The following is a 19225-nucleotide window of genomic DNA, read 5'->3' as shown; positions in this document are numbered from 1 at the left end:
CCAGCTTGCACTTACGATGGTTGCAGCATTCTGGGGTCACATGATCGCCATTTGTGACCTTCCCAGCTGGCTTCCAGCAAGCAAAATCAAATCAAGCGGTAGTGATTCACTTAACAACTATGGTAATTTGCTTAACAACTGCCGCAAAAAAGGTCTAAAATCATGTCTGGTCACATGGTGATTTGCTTAACGACCGCATCACTTAGTGACCTGAATTCCTGTCCCAATTGTGGTTGTTAAGCAAGGTCTACCTGTACATGCCAGTATAAAAACCTCTGGTTTCTGCTGTGCAGCTTTCTAATCCACCTTTATCAAACCTAGTCATAAGTTGAACTACTCAGAGTCAGATTGCCCCATGCTATGCATGGAGAAAAATTACCTTTCTCCATGCACAAAGAAGGATGGAGGTTTGGCCCTGTCAAGGAGAAAGTCAAGGAGGTGGCCCAGGAAGCATTCTGGCCCTGAGATTTCTAAAGATTTCCCATTCCTGAAGTACCCTTCCTTTCTCCTTCCTCCTTTCTCCTGGATGAAATACAATGCTCAAATCCCCAGCTGTCCCCAGTCTTAAATGCCTCTTTCTTCCCCTTTTAACTATCAGCCCCCATCCCTTCCAAATGCTATCTGACTAATATATGGCATTATCTGTAACCCATATGGCAACATAGTGGGGAAAGGAGTGAGGTGGGGACAATATGCTACCTGATGGCCTGACCTATACTGTTTCCACATGTGCAAAAGAAGATAATGAGGTTGAAAAGTCAAGGAAAAGGTAAATTAATAGAGCCAGCACAATGATATGATACTGTAGAATAGTTTCCCTCCAATGTAGATCCTCGCCATAACTCACAGAAATGACTTGGGGAATTCTGGGATTTGAATTCTGCACATCTAGAGAATGGCCAGTTTGGGGAAGGCAGTTCTATAGATCAGTGTTTCTCAACCTTGGCAACTTTAAGACGTGTGGACTTCAATGCCACTCAGAGTCACTTTGTGAGATGGGTGGCTATATCACTGTGATGTATAAATAAATAAAACTCCCAGAATGCTGGCTGGGGAATTCTGGGAATTGAAGTCCACACATCTTAAAGTTGCTAAGGATGAGAAACATTGATATAGTTGTTCCTTTTCTGTTCCATATGTCTTGGGTTCTACTCTCAGGATTCCACACTGTTTTATTATGCCTTATAGCATGTACTTCTTTATCATTGAGGGTTACCAAAAAAAAAAAAGATTTCCTTGGGTTTGAGTCCTGATATCTATGCAGGCAAATTCATGCAGGTTTCTTTGGCAACAGTCTGATAGACTGTAATAGGCTCTTGAAATTAAAGAGAGTGGATTTGTCTTGAAATAAATGTTGTCACACCTGATATGATAAAATGCTGTGTTTAAACAAAGCTGAAAAGGTAATCTGATGTCCCCCTTTTTTTAGGAAAAATCATCAAATAAACATATCCTCCTTGTATTAATTCTGCTGGTGACAAACTTCTAGGATTTTATTGTAGTTTGACTTTTTAAACATGCCTTAAATACATGCTTTTCCATTTCCTACTTGTCAGGAAAAAAACCCTCTACGACTTTGTAAAACTGTAGCTTCTTTAACTGGAGGGATTTCAACCTTATCTTTGAAGGTTAGAAGAAATATAACATTGAGGCATTAACTGTATTGGCATGTGTGGTAGGGAAGCTGGGAAGCTGGCTACGTCACATTATACTACGATTATTTGTAAATGTTTGATTTCTGAATGTTGCCTTCTGACTTGCTAAGAAAACTCCCTGTGTTTGTAGAGATTATTCTGACAATAGTATGCTTTGTTGGTTGTCAAGGCATGTTTAGCGTGTGGAGATACATTAATCTGACATTGCTCCCATTGTAAGTGGCTGAAATAAATAGAGGACGCAAACTGATGTGGAGGGATTAACTGTGTAGATGGAGCAAACTCTTCAATCACAAAACTGGTGATTTTTGCAAAGGATTAACGTGCTTCTAAGAATATTGATTACTGATTTGCTTCTCAGGATGAAGAGAACAGAGTTTGTGCTGTGTATAAGTATCCTGGAACGATGCTTATCATTCCTGTTGATGGATTTCTTGTAGGCAATTTCCCTTTAAAAATTTACTAGCTTTAATATCTGTTTCCAGTGAAAAGAAAACATTGTCATGTGCTTCCTTCTTTTTTTAAGCATCAGCTTTTTTAATGTAATTTTATAATTCAGCCATTTTTAAATTGCAGGATAAGGCCATTTTAAATTGCAGGATAAAGTCATTTGCTCACAAAAAGAATATAATGCTTTAATAAAGCCTTTCCAAGATTTAATAATCAGACAGTTATTTGTTCTCTGTTCATAACGTGTTTTAGCAGCACACTCTTAATAACCCATTGTGCAGTTTTTGAAAAATTGACAGGATAGATGTCAGGCAGATTAGCTAGATGCACATCTGTAAGTCTTGTAAACTGAAACTGCAATTTCTGTAGTGCAAATAGGAGCCAAATGCCACTGAAAATTTATATTCAGCTGGACAGTTACCACAGTTGTCTTTGTATTTTGAATACCACATTTTTAGTCTCAATGTGCCATCTAAAATCTTTCACTCTAAACTGAACTTTTTTTTTTAATTAGTAATTTTGCATAAATAAAAATAGTTTCCACCAAATGTCAAAAAACCCACATCCTGAATGTGTGTCAATGCGCTGCACGTGCCTCCTAATTGGTGGGATGTGGGCAATGCTATATTGGTTTGCAAGATCATCTCTAGATGCTGTTTTGCATAGAATAGTCTGAGCATGCCTGGGGTAAAACTGGCCTTTGGTTATGCTAGTAGCATATTGGCCAAAATGTGCTAAAACTGACTAGTACTGTCAGGAGAGCAGTAAGCAGAAAAATCTGCAGATAGTACAAGTGTGACTAAAGCTAGTAACCTAGTCTACTAAACAAGTGTTACGTGAAAGCCTTGAGTGATCAAAGCTATGATGGGCAGCAGAAATCAATATTGTGGGGCCAGTCTGGTGACAAATGGGGACAATTTGTGACTTAGAAGGTAAAAGGTATGAATGGTAAACAGCAGGAATTAACACATGTGTTAAAGAAAGAAGAATAGATAAATTGTGAATCTTTGCAAGTAAGAGAAAGGGGGAAAATATGATAGATCTGAATGAAGATAATCTGACCTTTTGCACTGGTGTTTGAGTACATGCATGCAAATTAAGATGTAGATTTAATTATGCATGAAGGGTTAAAATGTATGTCGGAAAGCATGAACTGGAGTCATCCGTGTTATTACAGATGCATATGAAAGTAGGAATCCATAGTTGAACAAATTGCATGTTTGTTGTGAGCTCAAGGCAATGTACAGAATGCTCCATTACCAATTTTCCCCACCACATTTTTCCCAGTGAAGTATGAAAATGAAAGAACTAAAGATGAGTTGTGGAGAAAATTGCAATGTTTTGGATGAATCCAATACAGGGGAAACATTATTCTGCTAGATGTCATGGTAATGGTGGTTTGTCAAAAGAGGTGACAATGTCTGTGTATAAAAGGATACTTTTGCCCAATGAGAGTTATGTGTGGGGAAATATAAAAGTAAGTTGAATGTAATAAGAATAGATTACAAAGAAGAATGTGTGGTAAAACAAGAGATTGGGTTAAGAATAAATGGGTGCTGAAGGAATATGGAGTGAGTACAAAAGTAAGTGATTGGTATGAAAGAAATAAGTTATGGTGGTTTGGTTGTATAGAGAAAATGAATGAGGACTGAGTCACAAAACAAATATATGAAGAAAGAATGAATAAACGGGAAAACCTGGAAGGTTGTGGCTGGATGTACTGTAATTGCTAATATCTTGAAAAAGAGAGGCCTGGATAATTTAAAGAACAAAGGCAACATGTGAACCTGTGTATGTATGTGGTGGAAGTAACAATGTTTTGCAAAGACAGAAAGTTATAAAGAAATGAATGGTACTGGTGTATATTGGTTTTAGTTGTGATTCTTTTTATCTATCTCATGCCTTCTTTGGTTTACGATTTCTTATTCCTTTTCTGCACTCCACACAAAGTTGCTTAGACTGAAAGGGAATGATAATTAGATATGGATGTATGTAAGAAAAATAAAATATTACAAAAAGATACAAAATACCAAATATTAATAGCACTCAGTGCTACATGTGAAAATGTCTTATATCTGGAATGGTTCTGAAATTCAGACTCCTTGCCTGCCTGCCTGCCTGCCTGCCTGCCTGCCTGCCTGCCTGCCTGCCTGCCTCCCTCCCTCCCTCCCTCCCTCCCTCCCTTCCTTCCTTCCTTCCTTCCTTCCTTCCTTCCTTCCTTCCTTCCTTCCTTCCTTCCCATGTTTTCATACATTCCACACATCTACTACAGCAGTTCTTTCCAGCGCACCTACATGTTTTTCATACATATGCTTCCTTTCAGTAACTTTCTCAGCCAAGCATCTCATCGAGGTCAGAAGTGTCTTAAGGGTAGTTCAGTTTTTTGTTGAAGAGTTCCATCTGCTCCCCAAAGGAATAATTATCCTACAACCCTCAAACACTCTTAACTTTGATAATGTAGCCTTTACAATAGCTTTTAAGCAGTATTTTATTAATAGTATAATGATGCACTGTCAAATGCATCTCATAATCCAATAGCACGCTATCTTTTAAAAATGAAATATGAAACATCTTTTTGTATTCATCTTACAGCTATTATTATTTTGATTGATGCCCTGCCTTTCTGCTCATATGGCAATCATTTTGCAATAGTCAGTAACTCCATGAGTTATTCATGATATTTGAGCCAAATAAGTATGTGTTTTAAAATTAACTTTTTCCTCAAATCTGTTATTTTGTTTATTTCTAAGAGTTTTGAATACTCAGTTTTAAAATTGTTCATTGGGTTAGTTTTTAGTCGCTTCTGATTTGCTGTTACAGATTTGCATGCTTTGAAAATGATTTGGAAGTCGTGCTTTAGACTGTGTGTGAGCACAACACTGCTATTTAAATCAGGCATGTCCTTTTCCACATGACCTGAAAAAAGATGCTGCTGTTTAGTGTCAGCCCACGGCACCCACCCACCTGTGCTCCATAGTGCCTGCCCTTAGTACCCACCTGTCCGTGCTCCATAGTGCCCACTCATTGCTCTGTAGCGCCTGCAGCACCTGCTGCCTGCATTCCATAGCCTGTGACACCTGCCCATGGCGCCTGCATGCTTGCCTGTAGCTCTTGGTTGCTGGCCTGCTTGCCTGGGACTCCCGCCTCTTCCCACATCATGGTCACATGAGGTCCTCGCTTAACGACCCATGTGCGTCCTGGCATTATGACAGCACCTGGAACTGCCGGGATTGCCATCACTAAGCAATATGGTCATGTGACGTTGCATCTTATGACTGCATCACTTAGCAATGGAAATTCCAGTCCCAATTGCCATCATAACCCAAGGACTACCTATAGAGTATTCTGCCTCACTGTGGATTTGTATATACAGTACTTCTAAATCTTCATCTAATAAGTATTTTCCCTTTCTAAGATAAGGCAATGAATTTTTAAGGCAGCCTTCCCCAGCATAATGTCCTCTAGATACTTTGGATTATATTGCTCATCTCATGAGCCCAAGCAAGAATGGACAATGTTCTGGCATTATGAACCTGTAAACAGAAACACTTGGAAGACACCACATGTTAACCAGGAATAGTCTGTGCCTTGAACCTTGGTTATGTGAGGCTGATGGGACCCAGCAGTCGTTATCCTAAATGCTACTAACTGAACCTAATAAGAGGATAGCAGTGTCTTCTACCACAATTAAGGAAGAAGAATTGTGGATAATAATGTGCTTTTAGGGTATGAATGATACATCATACATTGGAATTTGGATGGTTTAAAAATGGCATTGAATCATGTGCTGGAGAAATGCTTGTTAAATGCAGAGATAGTTGCAACCTGACAGCTTCAATTCCCATTCAGAAGAGGTTAAGAGGGCTGTATTTTGGTCCCTCTATTATGCAGTTTCTGTGTCAATGATATAGTATAGGCTCTTGTAAAACCTAAACTCCGTTCTCTGACTCTGGCCTGTAATCCAATTCCCATTCTTTTATATGCTGACAATGTTGTTATGTTATCTGTGACCCAAATTGGACTTCAGTGAAGCTTTTGAGCACTGTTATAACAAAAAGTTAGAAATTAACTATTCAAAACTGAAGGTTGTAATAGTCACTAAGCATTGCACCAGTCCATGCACCATTCCAATTTCCATAATTGGAAGATTAACAGTTGTCAGGTAGAGCAGGATAAGGCCTTTAAATATTTAGGCATCTATTTCAAATCCTCTGTCTCCTGGAAACATTAAGTCTGCAAGCTTGCAACTTGGGTGCAAAAGGCTTCTACTATAGTAAGTAGATTTGCAAGTTATTAAGGACACCACCTATGCTCCTGAAGCAGCGAATTTATTTAAGATAAAGTATTAACCCTATGGTGCACAGGTATGCATGTACAGTGGGGCTTAAAGTTTGTGAATCCTTTTGAATTTTCAATATTTCTGCATAAATATGACCTAAAAGTGATCTGTTCTCCTAAACTGAATTACAAATATGTAGTTTTGGATCATTTTCCTCAATAAATAAATGAACAACAAATAATGTTTTTGACTCATTTGTTTAATTGGGTTCTCTTTATCTCATTTTAGGACTTGTGTGGAGAACAGTTCATGTTTTAGGTTATATTTATGCAGAAATACTGAGAATCCAAAATGGTTCACAAACTTTTAAGCACCTCTGTATAAACTTATAATTGCCCTAGAAGCAATTAATCTAAATTTTTGAGAACTACCCTCTGTGTTCCCTGTTCAGTTGCAAATACATTTCTTTGGCTACAGCTTGGCTGTGCCTCTTTAGAAGCCTGGATGAAAACTTAAGTTAACACAATAGTGTGAAGGAAAAAATCTAGTAATTTTTCCTTTTTCTGTTTCCTTTATGTCTGTGCAAAAATACATCATTCTGTGTTTTTAACCTGGCAAACACTCAAATGCTCTTATAATCATGGTTGACAAGTGAGGATACATGGTAATATTTATATTGCAGGATGTGTTATGAAATACATAAAAGAAAGCTCAGGAAGGTAAAGGTCAGAATCTGGAATTTAGCATTACAAGGCAAGATAATTTTGATTAATTATAATTTGGACTGTGTTAATATGGTGTACAGCTGACTGTCTTTAAAAATGGATCACAAGAGGGCTGCAAGATTACGGACAGTTCCTCAGGGAAGTTTGCCCAGTGCCATTTTTCTAGTTTTAAATCCCAAATTAGTCAAACTTGGAGTAGACTCATTGAAATCATTGGAATGTGTTGGCTATAAGTACTCTAAGTTGCACAAGTGTCAGTGGATCTACCCTAATGGTCACTAATATGGGCCTCACCCATGGTCTTCTTGGTGCCGGATGGATTTTAAAAAAAATAATTTTAAAGTAATGTATGATTTTTGTGCCCCATTTTTTGTTTTTAACTCTAGTTATGATCGTTTTTAGTATTCTTATTGCTGTATTTAATGATATAGCTGTTCACAAGCTCCCCATATAACTTCTGTAGTGGGATAACTGAATCATTAAATAAGGGAATACGGGAAGTTGAATGGGTTGACGAGGACTCCTGACATAATCTCATAGCAAATGAGGGAGGAAACAGTGCACTTAGAAGTTAGGAAGAGTGAAGGCAAGAAATGAAAGGTGATGTACTCTGGCAGCCTCAGCCTGAATAAGTGGAGAAAACAATTTGTTGTACTGCTGTGACATCTTGGAAATAAGATAATTCCCTATAACAGACTGTGCAAAGAAGCCCTTAGTCTCTTTACAGATAATATTTCTGGACTGGACAGAGTACTCTGTAGATTCCCCAATCTTTTTTCATGTTAATTTTTCTCCAGTAGCCCAAAGGCCTGCAGATGATGCTGTGAGTAACATGATTGCCTATTGTGTCATGCTGAGAAATGATGATTCATGTTGCCCAGTGCCAAGCTAGTCCTTGATGCCAAGAGCTCTTGGTAATCATTGTAAATTGCTGACAGTTGGATAATTGCCTGCTTTGCAGTTCACTCCATCTGATCCTTTGAAATCAGTGCTACGGGTTCTGTTAACTACTGTGATGTAGGAAAATGAGCATATGGGAACTAAGGAGAGGAAATTAATTACTGTTCAATTATTTGCAGTATTTGTTGAAATGTAGGAAACATGCAACCAATGAATTCTAACTGGGTTCAGCTATTGGAGTATTATAATGGTGTGAACTGACAAGTGTCAGGTGTTCATAATACCAATATACATAGTATTCTTAAGTGGAGCAAGGTCTAGTAATTGCTAACTTAGGTGGAGAGTTGGAAGGCTTGGAAAATACCCAAGTCAACTCCAGGCTGAAGTAAATATGAAATCTAAGCCTTGTCATAATTAAGGAATCTTGATCTCAACTTTGTGACTTACTGCTAATGATGAATTTACGTCATGTATCCAAAGAGTTCTTTTCTAAGCTTCTTCTATAGCCATTCTTGACGTTGGGTTATGCTTATAAGAGAGCTGATGTTGAGCACACATAAAACAAGTGTGAACTTGTCTCTGTAAGCTTAATAAGTGTAATAAATGCTATTGAGGTAGCAATCCTAAAAAGATTTTTAGGTCCAATGTGATTATTTATATTTTATGTATTTTATTTCATTTTATACCCACCTTCTTTCTATACGGCATTCAAAGTAACTCATTAAAGAATTCTCATCAATTGCTATAAATTGATTAAAAATTCCATACATTTGTTGCTACTAATAAATAATTGTGTTTGTTCTCTCATAATGCTGAGTGAGCAGATGTTTTAAGGAGGAGGTTGACTTTCTTTTTCTACCACTAGGAAAATGACAGTTGACTTTTCAAAAATGTGTTTAACTGAATTTAGGAGATTAACTAATTGTGGATGATACTTGAGTAAGATCTGGTAGCCATGTTTGATTTTAAATTTGTGGAACTTAATTGTACTAAAATATGTGGGTAACAATTTAAGATTGCCCAGCAAAGGCTGCACAAGCTTAGCGACTACAGAGACCTCTGGGATTGTTGGAAGAGAGCTATGGAGAAAATGAAATAACATTATCCTAGACAGAGGCATGGCTGACTGCCGAAATCCTGAACAGAAGTGTCTGTGCTGCAGCATTAATTTTCTTAATGGTAAAAGCAGATGATTTTCTTAACTGATGAATGTTCCATGTTCTACTAAATAAACAATCCATAATGTTCTTTTCATACTCTTGAATATACCAAAAAACAAAAAAAAAGGAGTTCAAATCCACATAAAATGCTTCAATAAATTTTAACCATTTTGTAGCCAAGTTTAATGTGCAGATGAATATACACTTCTAATTTCTATATTCAGATAAACTAAAACTACAGTCATTAGTAAATATATATTTTTATCTGGCAGGAGATTATTTCGTGGTGTTTTAGAAAAATGAAATATTTCTTCTGTGTTTCCTTTCTCCTTCCAGGACATCAGTTTCTTCCTATTGCGGCACAAGATCTTCCATTTGTTTCAATATCTGGATACTTGGAAAAACGTAGAAAAGGTAAACTAAAATGGGTGATGGAAATAATACTTTATTTTTATAGTAGTTGCAATCATTTTGTATTCAGAAGGCTAAAACTAAGCAAATGATTCACTTGTTTTGGAAAATATTGAAAGAATTTAACCATAATTAAAAGTATGGGTGGTATTTGAATATAGTGAACATTTCTTGCGGGGAGTACAGCTTCTATGTGTCTGAATATTACAGACAAAAGAAGTTGGTTGTTTCTGTTCCTTTTCCCCTGCTCCATAACTCCAGGGATCATCAATGTTGTATCCTATGCAACAGGAAGGATGTTACCCATACCTAGGGTATTTAGTGTAGTCATCACTGGGCACTGAAGAAGGTTATCTGCTTCCTAAACGTACTATTTTTGTCTCCAAAGACAATAATGTAGATCCTTAATTCAGTTGCAATAGCCTTTTCTATCATGCCATTATTTCATCATAATGCAAAAAAAAATCATATTCTGAAAATGCACATTGTTTATTCAATACTGAACAAGAGATGCTACTATTATTAGCCACATTCCTGAGATACAAAGATCATACACACCTTTAAAGGTTTATAAAATGCAAGTAATTTCTTGCAAAATTAAAAATAAGTTACTGGCCCTGGTGGAAACTGAACACTTAAGAAAATTGAAAAAGAAAATTAAGATGGAAATAATATGCATATATCCGAATTTGCAAGTCTTGCATCTTAAGCTTCAGAACTTCTGAACTGGAAATATTCATTCTCTTATCTGTTATCATATAATCATAGAAGTGTAGAATTGAAAAGGATCTCAGAAGTCATCTGGGCTAATCCTGTGGTCAGTGCAGGATGTCCTAAAACATTTCAAATAGATGGCTGTCTAAGCTCTGTTTGAAGACATTGGAGAAATATATCTGGGGGCAGGTGCCAAAGTAAGTGGAGGAGAATAATCCTTACTTTTGGCAATCCCTGCCTATGTTCATATTTGCACTAGACTATTGGCAAGTAACTGTAAAATAAAATTTATTTAAGGCATTCATAGTCCATTGTTCCCAGAAATTCAAGATGGCCAACAACACATTTCAGTTAAATTGCAGCTTAGTACGTACATTTTTTCTTCTAGGATTATGCATCCATTAATTGTTCATTTTGGTCAGAGTTGTAATTAAAAAAAAAAAATAGAAACACATTTTGTTATGTGTAAAAATCTATGTGAATTATTTTAATTTGCAGACCACAGCTTCCTTGGCTTTGAGTGGCAAAAACGTTGGTGTGCTTTGAGTCGAACAGTCTTCTACTATTATGGAAGTGACAAAGGTATTGCAAAATGTAGGGATTATCTTGAATGCTGCTGAATGGATATTAACAATTAACTGTTTACCGGCCTCAGGGGCCTCTCTATTGTTTAATTGCATACCGGATTTACGTGCAATTTTCCTGGCTTTCATATAATTCTCCTTGTGTTTCCAGATGGTGTAAATATACTGTCTTGGTGAAATGTTCTCTTATCTCCTCCCTTGTTTCCTTTGGAATTTTACATGGGCCCTTTCTTCTGAACTTTGATCAGCTTTCAGGATGATAGGGCATTATCTTGGCTTAGTTTCCTTTGGTAGTTCTTCCTTCTTTCATCCCCCCCCCTCCAAAAACGGTTTCAGTATTTTGTATGTGTTAAGTATCATCAGATCTCATTTGGTTCCAGCTGGAAGTAATGAGAATCCTCTGTCTACAAGACATTCTGTATTTCTGTAGAGCTTTATAGTTAAGGTTTATTTCATTCCATGGTAAAACATTACTTTTTGCAAAAATCCAGGTGATGTATGCTATAGCTGTACAATTTGGTAAGAAAACGTTCTGGGGAAACAAGTCTAAGTTGTCCGATTTCAAAAGAATCAAAGGAAAGTGTATTTGCTTATGGCTGTTTAAAACCTGGACACTACTGAAAACTTTGAGACAGTTGAAATTTGTATTGCAAATACACAGTGGCAGGGTTCACCAGGGAGTACAATAGATGCTTTCCTTAGTTTTCGATAGTTCTTCAGTCTCTTCCCTCAGCCCTCCAATTTTCTGCCATTCATGATTTAATTCTTAATAATTAAGGACAGCACTGGAAACTACATACAGTATCTTCACTGCTCTTACAACCATTTCAAGTCCCAGGATGTCAGGCAAATCAATCAATCAATAACTTTTCTTTATAAGCCTTAGGAATTTGGGCCATCCTCGGGGCAGTCTTGGAAAAGCAACACCCAACAACATTGTATTAAAATCTATTGCTGGTAGAAACTATCTATTTTTGGGGTGCTCTCACCTAGTTTTACAACTCCTTTACTCAGGGACACTGCTTTGAGCCTGTTCAATACCATAGTGAGAAAACAAAAGAGAATCAGAACAACTGCAGTTTACAGCATCGCTCCAGTACTTCCTTCTTTTCTAATTTCCTTTTTTTTCTTCTTTATGAGTGGACAGGCTGGCTAACTAGGGTCTCAGATAGAAGCTGTTGAGATAGCTTAGTTCAGGCTGACTGTGAAGGAGAAGCTTAAAAGACTAGCAAGAGAATGTGTTGATTTTGTCTCTTGTTGACTCTGTCCTTCTTCCCTGATCTTGGGAACAGTTAAACTGAAAGCAAGGACTGTATGCTCAGTGTGGTGACTCACGTCAGAAAATGTGCACAATTAGTTAAGTTTCCACTTACTGTTTCCATGCTGTTTAGAATGTTAGCAAAGTTATAAGAAATGCACTCCCAATTTATTAAAACACTATCAGATCACCCAGAAAACTGGTTTGGTTTAGCTAAGTTCGACACATACTACTTCTAGTGATGGGATCTTCAGCACATAAGAGTCAAATGAACTATAAACTGGGGTTTGAATCTTAACTGATACATACACTAACAAAGAGTATGTCAAACTTAAAATACACTAAATTTAAACATAGCTATAGGGAAGGAACATATATGCAATTGTTTATCAAGGATTTAATTTGGAATTTGTTTAGGAAATAACATAAAAATCAAATTAATTAACCTTAAAGGTCAAGTGTTCCATCTCAGAGATGTTGAAAGTATTAAAAATTCATATATAGAGCTAGAGTTAGAACAACAGCTTATAATTCAGTTCTATCATGCTGATTCAATCCATGACATCAACAATCTCAGTCTGTTAAAGTTATGGGCATATGCTAGTGCACCTAGATTTTCTGATCTTTGGGAATGGGGGCATGTCCACATTCATTCAAATATTTTGGAAAGAATTTCTGTAAATTATTTTCATAGGCATCCAGCAGAAGCCATTATAACATCACATGCATTATGATCTTACCACTCAAAAGATGTAAATTATTAGTTACTTTGTAATTCATGTCATTTGCACAATGACATCATATATCATGGATGCCCATGATTATCTTAGCTTAGCTTGGTATTGCCTTCATTAGGTAGATGTATCATCTATATAATTTGGCAAGTTTTAATGAATGCCTTTTTTATGCACCAGAAATTAATAAGTTGAGAAAGCTGTACAAAGGCTGCAGAGAAATTGACTGATTTTCCTGAAGTGATATAAGAATATAAGTATTGGCTAACTGGATACCTTTTGACCTTCATCTCAGAGGAGTTTTACATGCTGCTGGGACTTGTGGGGAAGAAATGGCCAACTGAAGATGTCTCCACTAAAAGTGGAGCCAGTGACTGCAGTGGAATGAAGAGCTGGCGAGTAGACTGTAATTCCTGTAATTCCTCACCAGACATTGTCCACAGATGCTCCATACAGTTGCTCCCCATGAGGAGACTGCAAGATAGCAGTCTCTGGTCGGTTTAGAGCTCTGGGAGATGAGGGAATAGCCATTTTGCTCAAACCATTCAGCACCTTTAAGGACATTAACTTCCTTTTCTAATCACTTTCGCAAATTGCTTATTAACTGCTTTTTAGCTATTAGGAACCTTTGGATTAACAAGTCTGAAAATCCTTAACAAAAGAAGTTTTAAATACAAGTTTAAGGACTTAAAATTTTTTTTTACAAAACTTTGATTTTGGAAAGTTACAAATGGACTAGGGGTCCAGATGGATTTGAAGTAAGATTTTGGAATTAATTATAAGAATCCTTCCCATGGGAAAATGCTTTTGTTTTGAATTCTCTTAAAAAAACATGATAGGATGAAACTTTGAAGGTTGGACACTAGAGGGACACTAGTAAATAAAGATTACAATTAAAGGAGAAGAACACTTAAATTTGACTTATGAATATAGAATGAAGCTAAATATTTTAACACTGGACATATTGAAGGATATTTTTGAACAATGGATTCAGAAGTTAATTTTAAGAGTGTCTGCCTCTATAGATACTGTGTTTAAAAGATGTTATGGAAGAGGAACAAGTTTTACCTGACAAGATTGAGACTGATCTGAAAGTGGATTTAAAAATGACAGGCTACAAAAATGATACAGAAAAAGATGCTACACTGGATATACAAAAGAAACTGGCTGATGTCTTAATCATTTAAAAGGGCTATACAAATAAGAGAGAGGCCTGGGTAATTTTCCTATATTGGATTTACAAAAGAGGCTTGATAAAGCTTTGAAGAATTTTGTGAGAAGGGACAAAGAAAAAATGAAAAGAAATCAAGTTCTAGGACATTATTTGAAGGGACTAAAGATTAAGATTGTTAAAAGTAAAAGGAAGGAAATAAAGTTGGTTTATTTATCAAGGTTAAAATAGATATGTTGTTATCTCTGGTAATCCTTAATGGACTTTTGCTGATCAGGACTGAAACAACAAGGCTTTCAGGATTTGTTTATAGATAAGAGATGGGATGTGGGAAGAACAGATCATTTGTTGTATTTTAAGGGAAGGTGAAAAGTTACTAAAATGGTTTATATTTGTGATGAAGGGGGAAGTCATTTATATATATATATATATATATATATATATATATATATATATATATATTCTTTTTCTTTACTATATTCTTATTTTTTTCTTTCTTTTCTATTTTTCTTTCTATTTTTTCTTTTCTGCATTTTCTATTTTTTCTTTCTATTCTTTTTTTTCAGTTTGTATTAGTTTTTAATCTTCGCAATTGTAATTTTTAATAAAATTACTGTTAAAAAAAAGGAGTTTTTACATGCTGCTTATTGCCATTTCATTTGAACAAAAGTCATAGTAAACTCATAGCTATACCTTTTCCAGATTCAGTTGCTTTGGTCACTAGGTGAAAAACACATTTACAAGCACCGTTGACAGTCTTTGAAGTTCACTTTTTGAGCCCTGATACTGGGGTAGATACAACAGGGAGATCAGCAAATTCTTTGCTGGACCAGTGATTACTGAACCAGGAAGAGACACTGATTTATGAAACACTTGTATTGCAAGTTCCAGGTTCCAGTTCTTGATTCCCTCCGCCCCCCCCCAGTCAGTGTGTGCACTTCACGCTAAATAAGACCATCTGTAAGGATCATCCTGTGGGATTCTGTAAGCAGCCTTCACAAAAATGTTCTTTGTAGTTTCTCTTTAAAAGAGAGTTTTATCTCTCAACAATCACTAAATCCATTCAGCTAATAATGTTTAACTCAGTCTCTCGAATATTCATGAAACAGAAAAACAAAATCTGAATAAATGATAACCTGGTGAGACATTCACTTTCAATGTTGCAAATGAAGTTCTATCTTTACTTTTCATCTACAACAGACAAACAACAGAAAGGTGAATTTGCTATAGATGGCTACACCGTCAGAATGAATAATACCCTTCGGAAGGATGGAAAGAAAGATTGCTGTTTTGAAATCGCTGCTCCTGATAAACGCATTTATCAGGTTGGAGTTTTTATGTTGTCTTGAAATTAAATTGATAAAACTGTTACTGTTCCAGTTATGGAGACATTAACATTTTGGTAAAACAACCCCTGACATGTTGGAAAAGGCGGGGTGGGGGTTGGGGTGGAATCCTTTATTTTTCTACCTTGTACATTCATATAATAGATTTTGCAAAAAGATTGTTCTAATACTATATTTTTGGATAAGAACAGCTCATATGTCATACTTATCTGCTGGCTCATTTTACAGCTTACATTTAAATATCTATTATCTAATAGGTTTGCCTGATTTCTTGGATGAATAATGTTGTAAAATAATTGGATACACACACACACACACACACACACACACACAAAACTCAAATGTTAAATATGTATTGCATTGCTTAGAGGCCTGAGAGGGAAATCAAAGTTAAAAGTATGCAATGTGAGATCTATCAGCTAGGCATCAATGTGAAATGTAAGTTTAATAAGTTTTAAATATCTGAGATTGCAGTTGAAAGCCAGTTAATTAAGTTGTCAGGTACTGTGTTGGAATGTGACAAGAACATTTTAAAGAAAACTGTACCCAGCAGTCTAAAGAAATTCATGGGTGTCTTCTAATTGTCAAGGGCAAATTTTGTTCATCAGTCCTGGTTTTGACATTGATGAAGAGAAGCAGCTTTTTTTCTGCACAGCTGCCAGCTGCTGATCAGAGTTCTAAATCCATCATCCTCTGCTTCAATTACGTAAATTTGTCAAAATTAACTGTACATTATAAGAAGCATCCTTGCAAGAAAAGTACCAGAAGACATGTAAAGAATTACTAATGGTGCCTTGAAGAAGTGACCAGAATGCTACTTTCTTGGTTTTATTAATATAGTGCTAGCTATATTTTGATGCTCATGATTACTCTTCTCTAAAACCAAGTTTCTGAACAGTTTACAGCCGCTACTCCCAAAGAAGCTGCAGAATGGGTAGAGAGACTCAAATTTATATTGCAAGGTATGCCAGTTGCTAACAAGACACTTTGCCTATATTGCATGCTGGAAATCAAAGCTTCCTTGTTTTCTCTTTGTTGATCCTGTGATCACTGTGTTGTCTTTAATGATGCATTATCTTTTTCATCTGGGTATATTTATGAGAGATTAAGGAATCCTCTGTACACTTAGGAGTCAGTCCCATTGCACCTAGTTGACTTAACTTCCAGAGAAGCTTAAATAAAGTGGGCATTCCTAATTGAAGTGCTAGCAGTGATTGTATCTGGATTGTTTAAAAAGTACAATTAGAATGGATGCATTGCATTACCTTGATGTGAAAATTGAAGGGACTTGAGCATATATTTTGCCCTAGAGAGCTCCTTGTAAATTTCCATGGCTAGGCTGACTGAATAGCTGTTTTATATTTTGCATTCTTAACAGACATAGGATCTCAGACTATTCCAGAGGAGGAATATGATGACATTGAAGAAAATTCCATACCTCTTTCTCAGTCAGGAATAGAACCGATAGATGAAGACATTTATGAAGAGCTTCCAGGTATGATTGAAGGGACGGTAAAAGTTGACAATCAGCATACCATTCTTTGTGTACTAGCAGGTAGAATTTAAACATCTTTCTCCAATTTGGTGCCCTCTAGGCATGTTTTGACTAGCTGGGAATTCTGGGAAGTGGAATGCCAAAAACTAGAGCATGTGAGGTTGGAAAGGGTATTCTTGGATACGGGGAACTGAATGTAAATCTTACCTCTTGGTGAGTCATGTGCCTCTGTCTCAGATCCGCATAAGGGCTAAATTCAGATACTTGTAATATCTAGAGCAACAGTAATAGTAACAATATTTTAAAATAAAAAATAAAGGTTCTAATAAGGGTATTGACATTAGACAGAAATTGTAAAAATGATCCCTTGAGATTATTGGCTCATTAATATCACCTCTGATATGTAATTTTTCAGTTAGAAAATTGACAGCTTTCTACCACTGACTGACAGACTGACTGCCTTATTTGGTCTCTTTTATTTACTGTGTCATTTGCATTAATCACACATTCTTCATTCTTTCTATAAATTGTCACCTGTTCCCTGATAATGAGATTATGCTTTTAAAGGAGTGACAGTGTAACTTGCTTTGTTTGCTTTTAAAGAGGATCTGCTGATGAATAATAAATAAAAGCAGTGGAGCTGTGCTTGAATTCATCTACAGGAATCTGATTATGCCATGGTTTTTACTAATTTTTTTATTTCACCTAGTTATGGTCAAGCGTTTCTAGTTCTTGACAGCCAGATGTAAATCTCATAAAAAATATTCTTTGTGGCACATGGAGATGAAATTCATTGTGGTGAAAACAAAATGGCAAGAGGGAGTTTGTAAGGGTATAAAATCACATGGAAATAAGCTTTCCCACTTGAGGTTGTATAGAAATGAGATCTTAAATAGAGAACCAAAGCACTTCTGTACTAACTGTAATAGTGTAAACTGCAGTCATAGAAGGGACTGGTGTTATCAATCAGAAGCTAAATGAGACAGTATAAATTACATAAATGCCTGTTACGTAGTAGATATTTTCAATCTTTGGAAAATATAGTTTGCATTAAATTTAGTGCACTGTATAAGGAAAGGGGCTTACTGAACAGCACTGTTTTTGACAGATGGCTTTAGAAAACTATATACATACAGTATTTGACTATTCTGTAAAAGCTCCTTTTGTGGCTTCTGAAGAAAGTTGGAGTCAAGGGCTATGCAAGTTACCTGTAATGGGAAAGAACTGGAGGAAAAGGGGTACCTTCACGTGCTGTTGCTGTTCCCCTCCTAGAGCAATTGAAATTCTCACGTTTATCTATATGATAGGTCATACACTCCAAATCTGTTCATCCATGCAAGCATGTGCCACTATAAATATTTAGTTTTTAAAAGTTCACAAGGTTTTGTTGTTTTCAACCTATATTGACTCCCTTCTAAATTGTTCCCTGAGGGTCATGATTTGCCCTCTTATGTCATAATTCTTGGTACCTATTAATCTATTATCATATTCAGTACTTATTAGTAACATGATTTCTTTCTGATTTCCCAAATCATCACAAACACTGTGGTTGATTCTTAGTGAATGATGTTCACATGTTTGGAGCACTTTGATCTTGTATTATTACTAATTCAGCTGTATCTTAATTTTATTTATTCGATGTAGACACCACCCAACTCCAACCCAATCTTCCAGGTTGTCCTTTAATCTGATCCATATAACACAAATGACTGAATTATAGTTCTGTGCATACTATTTTAAACTTTACTAGAGGCTGTCTGTTATACAAAAACAACTGTCTTCCATTCCCTAGAATCAGGTTGAAGCAGACAGTCCCTTCTGAATTTTTTTCAATTTTTCTGTGTTCATAGCTATTGCTAAGAGGTATCATTGAACCAGCCCTGTATCAGGAAAGAACATATAGTAAATAAAGAATGAGAATATTGTAATCCAATTTTGATTCATGGAATCTAACTCTGAAGAGTGCTACTCTAGAGAATGACTGGGTAACCATCTGTTGGGTATATTTTAATTTGGATTTCCAAGCAGGAGGTTGGATAGAATGAAAGGTTCCTTCTAGCTCTATGAGCACCAAAGTATTAGTAAAAATACATATTTTCCAGATGGGAGTTGGCATTCTTTTACATAGACAAATATTACCAACCTGTTTGCTTATTCAAGAACCTAGTTTGATATTTAAGGCTGTAATTACATAACTCTCTCAGAGTAAGTCCCATGGTATTTAAAGTAGATTTATGATTGGCTGAGGATTCTGGGAGTTGAAGTTCACCCATTTGAAAGTTGCCAAGGTTGAAAAACACTGGTGTAGATACACATGGGATGCTTTACAAGTCTCTTGATAAG

General features: G+C 36.2%; 1 protein-coding gene across 1 annotated transcript in view; it reads left to right on the top strand.

Annotated features, from left to right (window-relative positions):
- Window positions 1-19225, top strand: part of SKAP2 (src kinase associated phosphoprotein 2) — a 118900-nt gene that overhangs the window by 59186 nt on the left and 40489 nt on the right. Inside the window, exons 5-9 of the mRNA XM_088150708.1 lie at window positions 9506-9583; window positions 10793-10876; window positions 15242-15366; window positions 16286-16349; window positions 16766-16882. Of these exons, the coding sequence (XP_088006834.1) occupies window positions 9506-9583; window positions 10793-10876; window positions 15242-15366; window positions 16286-16349; window positions 16766-16882 (468 nt within the window). The remainder of the gene's footprint in view (window positions 1-9505; window positions 9584-10792; window positions 10877-15241; window positions 15367-16285; window positions 16350-16765; window positions 16883-19225) is intronic.

Source organism: Python bivittatus, unplaced genomic scaffold, assembly GCF_059951505.1.
Source record: "Python bivittatus isolate LINGU-HERP-01145 unplaced genomic scaffold, Pbiv_v1 ctg000610_np1212, whole genome shotgun sequence".
In the NCBI taxonomy this organism is placed as follows: Eukaryota; Metazoa; Chordata; class Lepidosauria; order Squamata; family Pythonidae; genus Python; species Python bivittatus.
Note: the sequence above shows the minus strand (reverse complement) of the source record. Positions and strands in the feature narration are given on the sequence as shown.